This window comes from Vidua chalybeata, chromosome 30 (genome assembly GCF_026979565.1).
Source record: "Vidua chalybeata isolate OUT-0048 chromosome 30, bVidCha1 merged haplotype, whole genome shotgun sequence".
NCBI classification, from domain to species: Eukaryota; Metazoa; Chordata; class Aves; order Passeriformes; family Viduidae; genus Vidua; species Vidua chalybeata.
Window position 1 is genome coordinate 1,614,225 of NC_071559.1, and position 6,056 is coordinate 1,620,280.

General features: G+C 64.9%; 1 protein-coding gene across 1 annotated transcript; it reads left to right on the forward strand.

The window, feature by feature from the left end:
- Positions 1-321: 321 nt before the first annotated feature.
- Positions 322-4,959, forward strand: RPS26 (ribosomal protein S26). Its single transcript, XM_053967708.1, has 4 exons — positions 322-598; positions 1,875-2,052; positions 3,466-3,596; positions 4,869-4,959. Exons 1-4 carry the CDS (start codon positions 596-598, stop codon positions 4,902-4,904), a joined length of 348 nt encoding a protein of 115 aa, XP_053823683.1. The 5' UTR covers positions 322-595; the 3' UTR covers positions 4,905-4,959.
- The last annotated feature ends 1,097 nt before the right edge of the window (positions 4,960-6,056 follow it).

The window sequence follows — 6,056 nt, forward strand, 5'->3', positions numbered from 1 at the left end:
GGGAGAGGGGACAGAGAAATGGGGACAGGGGACACGGAAATGGGGACAGGGGACACTGGGGTCTCTCAGGGATTTTGGGGGGACACAGGACACTGCGGGGGGACACCCAGGAATGGGGGGGGGGACATTGGGGATCCCCAAAAGGGGACAAAGGACACTGGGGCCACCCGGGCTTGGGGACACCCGGGCTTGGGGACACCCCCACGTCGCGGGGGTCCCCCATGAACGGGGGGGGCACCGCCCCTCTCCGGACTACATTTCCCAGCAGCCCTCGCGGCGCGCACGCATTGCGGGTGACGTCACACGCACCGAGCGGGAGCTTTTAACCACGTGCGCGGCACGGATCCCTCCGCCCGCCGCAGGAAAAATAGTCCTTACCCCGTCCCCGCTCCCGTTAATTGTCCCCACCCGCTCCCGCCGCTCTCCGCCCGCTCCGGTGCCTCGGGTGGAGGCGCTGCGAGCCCTCCTCGGGTGTTCCCGCGGGGACCGGAGCGGCGGTGGCGGCGCTTCCGGGCGGAGGGAGCGGAGGGAGCGGAGGAATATAAGGGCAGCGGTGCTGCGGCCGCGCCTCTTCCGGTTCTCCCTCAGAGCCGCCATGGTGAGCGCGGCGTGGCCGCGAGGGCCCGGGGGGCTCCGGGGGGCTCGGGGGGGCCCGAGAGGGCTCGGAAAGGGACGCGGGGCCCGTGGGGGGCAGGGGGGGCTCAGAGGGGCCCTTTGGGGGGGGTGCGGGAGCGGCGGGGGGGGCGTGGGGGGGCCCGGAGGGGTTTGGGGGGGGGGGGCTCGGAGTGGGATGAGGGGTCTGTGTGGGGCAGGGGGTGCTGAGGGGGGATTTGGGGGGGATTTGGGTGGTCCCTGAGCGCCTCAGGGGAGGATTTGGGGTCTCCAGAGGGATTGGGGGGCGATCCAAGAAGGATGAGGGGTCTGTGTGGGGCAGGGGATGCTGAGGGGGCTTTTGGGGGGGGGGATTTAGGGGGCGCAAAGAGGGGTGTGGGGTTGTGGATGGAACCTTTGAGTTCTCTGGGATTTTTTATGGGGCTGGGGGCAGCTGTGACGGGGCTGATCCGGGGGATCTGTGGGGTTTTTATGGGGCTGATCCAGGCTCTCTCCAGGGTTTTCCCGGGGCTGTTCCGGGGGGATCTCTCCGGGATTTTTCTGGGGCTGATCTGGGGGTCTCTGGGGCTGATCCCCGCTCTCTCCAGGGTATTTTTGGGGCTGATCCGGGGTATTTTTGGGGCTGATCCGGGGTATTTTGGGGGCTGATCCCGGCTCTCTCCGGGGTATTTTTGGGGCTCTCTCCGGGGTATTTTTGGGGCTCTCTCCGGGGTATTTTTGGGGCTGATCCCGGCTCTCCCCGGGGCATTTTTGGGGCTGATCCCGGCTCTCTCCGGGGTGTTTTTGGGGCTGATCCGGGGTATTTTTGGGGCTGATCCCGGCTCTCTCTGGGGTATTTTTGGGGCTGATCCCGGCTCTCTCCGGGGTATTTTTGGGGCTGATCCGGGGTATTTTTGGGGCTCTCTCCGGGGTATTTTTGGGGCTGATCCCGGCTCTCTCCGGGGTATTTTTGGGGCTGATCCGGGGTATTTTTGGGGCTGATCCGGGGCATTTTTGGGGCTGATCCCCGCTCTCTCCAGGGTATTTTTGGGGCTCTCTCCGGGGTGTTTTTGGGGCTGATCCGGGGTATTTTTGGGGCTGATCCCGGCTCTCTCCGGGGTATTTTGGGGGCTGATCCCGGCTCTCTCCGGGGTATTTTGGGGCTGATCCGGGGTATTTTTGGGGCTCTCTCCGGGGTATTTTTGGGGCTGATCCCGGCTCTCTCCGGGGTATTTTTGGGGCTGATCCCGGCTCTCTCCGGGGCTGACCCCCTTTCCCCACAGACCAAGAAGAGGAGGAACAACGGGCGTGCCAAGAAGGGCCGCGGGCACGTGCAGCCCATCCGCTGCACCAACTGCGCCCGCTGCGTGCCCAAGGACAAGGCCATCAAGAAATTCGTCATCAGGAACATCGTGGAGGCTGCTGCTGTCAGGGACATCTCCGAGGCCAGCGTCTTCGACTGTGAGTGTGGGGTGAAGGCTTGGGAACCCCAAAATCAGCCCCTGCTCAGCCCTGAAATCAGTTTCAATATATTCCTTTTGGCAGCCCAAATATTCCGGGGTGTTCACCCCAAAAAACTGTTCCTGTCACCCCTAAATAATGTCCCTGTCACCCCCAAAATCAGCCCCCGGTCAGCCCTGAAATGAGTCTTCTATCAGCTTAAAAATCATCCCTTTGTCACCCCAAATATCCCACGCTGTTCACCCCAAAAAATTGTTCCTGTCACCCCCAAAATAGCCCCTCTGTCACCCCAAAGTAGCTCCCTTTGACCCCCCAAAAGATCTGACCTTGCTCATTCTGTCACCCCAAAAATCATTCCTTTGTCACCCCAAATAGCCCACACTGCTCACCCCAAAAAATATTCCCTGTCACCCCAAAACAGTGTCTGTGTCACCCCAAAACAGTCTCTGTCACCCCAAGTCACCCCCTTTGCCCCCCCAGGGGCTCTGACCCCCAAGCCAGCCCCGCTGTCCCCCAGATTTGTCCCCCTTGCCCACCCCTAACTCATTCTGCTCACTGTCACCCCAAATCCTGCACCCAGGTCACCCCAAAAACACTGCCCTGGGGCTGCCTTTGGGGTCCCTGCGTGTGTTTTTGGGGTCCCTGGGTGGGTTTTTGGGGTCCCCCGGTGTGTTTTGGGGTGCCCCAGTGTGGTTTTGGGGTCCCTGATTGTGTTCTTGGGGTCCCTGGGTTTGTTTTCTGGGATTTTTGGGGTCCCTGGGTATGTTTTTTTGGGGTTTTGGGGTCCCAGGGTGTGTTTTATGGGGTTTTTGGGGTCACTGGGTGTGTTTTTGGGGTTCCTGGGTGTGTTTTATGGGTTTTTTGGGGTCCCTGGGTGTGTTTTTGGGGTCCCTGGGTGTGTTTTGGGGTCCCTGGGTGTGTTTTATGGGGTGTGTTTTGGGGTCCCTGGGTGTGTTTTTGGGGTTCCTGGGTGTGTTTTATGGGTTTTTTGGGGTCCCTGGGTGTGTTTTCGGGGTCCCTGGGTGTGTTTTGGGGTTCTTGGGTGTGTTTTTGGGGTCCCTGGGTATGTTTTTGGGGTCCCTGGGTGGGTTTTTTGGGTTCCTGGGTGTGTTTTCGGGGTCCCAGGGTGTGTTTTTGGGGGTTTTTGGGGTCCCTGGGTGTGTTTTTGGGGTCCCTGGGTGTGTTTTATGGGGTTTTTGGGGTCCCTGGGTGTGTTTTTGGGGTCCCTGGGTGTGTTTTTGGGGTCCCTGGGTGGGTTTTTCAGGTTCCTGGGTGTGTTTTTGGGGTCCCTGGGTGTGTTTTTGGGGTCCCTGGGTATGTTTTTGGGGTCCCAGGGTGTGTTTCGGGGTCCCAGGGTGTGTTTTTCGGGTCCCAGGGTGTGTTTCGGGGTCCCTGACCCCCGTTTCCCCCCAGCCTACGTGCTGCCCAAGCTGTACGTGAAGCTGCATTACTGCGTCAGCTGCGCCATCCACAGCAAGGTGGTTCGGAACCGCTCCCGCGAGGCCCGCAAGGACCGCACGCCCCCGCCCCGCTTCCGCCCCGCCGTGAGTCGGGGGGGTCCCCGAGGGGCCTGGGGGGGTCCCCGAGGGGTCTGGGGGGGTCCTCGAGGGGTCTGGGGGGTTCCAGACCACACCCCCCCGCCCCGTTTCCGCCCCGCCGTGAGTCTGGGGGGTCCCCGAGGGGCCTGGGGGGGTCCCCGAGGGGTCTGGGGGGGTCCCCGAGGGGTTTGGGGGGGTCCCCGAGGGGTTTGGGGGGGTCCCCGAGGGGCCTGGGGGGGTCCCCGAGGGGTTTGGGGGGGTCCCCGAGGTGTCTGGGGGGGTCCCTGAGGGGTCTGGGGGGGTCCCCGAGGGGTTTGGGGGGGTCCTCGAGGGGTCTGGGGGGTTCCAGACCACACCCCCCCGCCCCGCTTCCGCCCCGCCATGAGTCCGGGGGGGGTCTCTGAGGGGTTTGGGGGGGTCCCAGGGGTATTTGGGGGGGTCCCCGGGGGGGGTACCCGAGGGGTTTGGGAGGGGTCTGGGGGGATCCAGACCGCACCCCCCCGCCCCGCTTCCGCCCTGATGTGAGTCGGGGGGGGTCCCCGAGGGGTCTGGGGGGGTCCCCGAGGGGTCTGGGGGGGTCCCAGGGGTGTTTGAGTGGCCCCAGGTGTGTTTGGGGGTGGTCCCCAAGGGGTCTGGGGGGTTCCAGACTGCCCCCCCACCCCATTTTTGCCCCACCGTGAGTCCGGGGGGTCCCCGAGGGGTCTGGGGGATCCCAGGGGTGTTCAAAAGGGACCTGGGGGGGCCCTGGGAGGTTTCTTGAGGGGTTCGGGGGTGTCCCAGGGCTGTTTTGGGGGATCCCCGAGGGGTTGGGGGGTTCCAGACTTCACCCCCCCCACTCCACTTCTGCCCCGCCGTGAGTCTGGGGGGGCTCAGGAGTGATCTGGGGGGGTCCCCGGGGGGTTTCAGGGGGTCCCCAAGGGGTTTGGGGGGTCCAAGGGGGGTTCAGAAGGGACCTGGAGGGGTCTGGGGTGGGGGGCCCTGCAGGGATCCCCGAGGGGTTTGGGGGGTCCCAGGGGTGCTTGGGAGGGGTCTGGGGGGGTCTTGGAGGGATCTGGGGGTCTCCCAGGACTGTCTGGGGGGTCCCTGGGGTGTTTGAGAGGGTCCTGGAGGGGTCCCAGGGGGCATCTGGGGGGGATCAGAGGGGTCCTGGAGGGGTCCCACACGGTTTTGGGGATCCCAGGGGGGCTTCTGGGGGGTCCTGGAAGGGTTTGGGGGGCTCCCAGGGGTCTGTGCCCCCCCCCCCCCTCACGCCCCCCTAACTTTGGGTTCTCTCTGCAGGGAGCAGCCCCCCGGCCCCCCCCCAAGCCCATGTGAGGAGCCCCCGGCCCCGCGGGACCCCAGAGCAGAGTCAATAAAGGATCTGCCCCGAGCCGCTCTCTTTTTTGGGGGGATTTGGGATTTGGGGGGGGGGGGCCTGAGGGGCTCTCAGCCCCCTCCTCATGGGGTCACCCCGTGTCTTGAGTGGGGGGGGCGGGGCTTTGGGGGGGGTGGTTTTGGGGGATTTGGGGGGGGGGTCACTTTGGGGTGCTCTGATCCTATTTGGGGGGGGGGGCTTCCTGAGGGGCTCCCAGCCCCCTTATTTTGGGGTGCTCTGATCCTAATCTGTGTTTTTGGGGGGATTTAGGAATTGGGGGGGGGGCTCCCTGAGGGACTCCCAGCTCCTTTCTTTTGGGGGGGCTCGGGGGTCCCCCAGTGCGGGTCTGGGGGCTGCTGCCCACCCTGGAGGGGAGGAAATGGGGGGGCTCTGACCCCCGGGGGTGTCTGGGGGAATTTGGGGTCACCTGGGGGGGCTCCCTGGTGCCCCCAGACCCCTCCCCTGAACACAGATCTGGTCCTGGGGGCGAGCTTGGGGTCCCCAAATCCTCCCCAGGGCCAGGAGCTGCCCCGAGGGGGGTGGGATGGGGCCAGACCCCCCCAGTTTGGGGTATTTGGGGTCAGACCCCCCGTTTTGGGGTGTTTGGAGTCGGACCCCTCCCCGATTTTGGGATGTTTGGGGTCAGACTCCACCCAGTTTTTGGGGCATTTGAGGTCAGGACCCCCCCCTCTGTTCTGGGGCTATTTGGGGTCAGACACCCCCCCCCCCCTTTTTTTGGGCTATTTGGGGTCAGACTCCCCCGTTTTGGGGTGTTTGGGGTCAGACTCCCCCACTCCCGTTTTTGGGGTATTTAAGGTCAGGACCCCCCCTCCCATTTTGGGGGTGTTTGGGGGGGGGCTTCACCCTGGGAGCTGCATTTGGGGGGGGGTCTCGGTGGGGCCCGACCCCTCCCCGTGTTTTGGGGAGGCTTCAATGGTTCCCAACCCCCCCCCCCCCCCCGTCCGTTTTTGGGGGAGGGGTCTCGGTGGAGCCGGGGGGTGTGAACGGGGCTGGGGGGCACCGGGGGACTGGACCGGGGGCTCGGAGGAGCGAACTTTGCACCGGGACCGGGACCGGGGGGGCGGCAGGACCGGGCTGGGGGCGGGGGGGCT

Excerpts from the sequence above, each read along its gene's own strand:
- RPS26 (XM_053967708.1), top strand. Across the intron at positions 2,053-3,465 it reads CGAGGCCAGCGTCTTCGACT|CCTACGTGCTGCCCAAGCTG; the intron begins GTGAGTGTGGGG and ends GTTTCCCCCCAG. Across the intron at positions 3,597-4,868 it reads CGCCCCGCTTCCGCCCCGCC|GGAGCAGCCCCCCGGCCCCC; the intron begins GTGAGTCGGGGG and ends TTCTCTCTGCAG.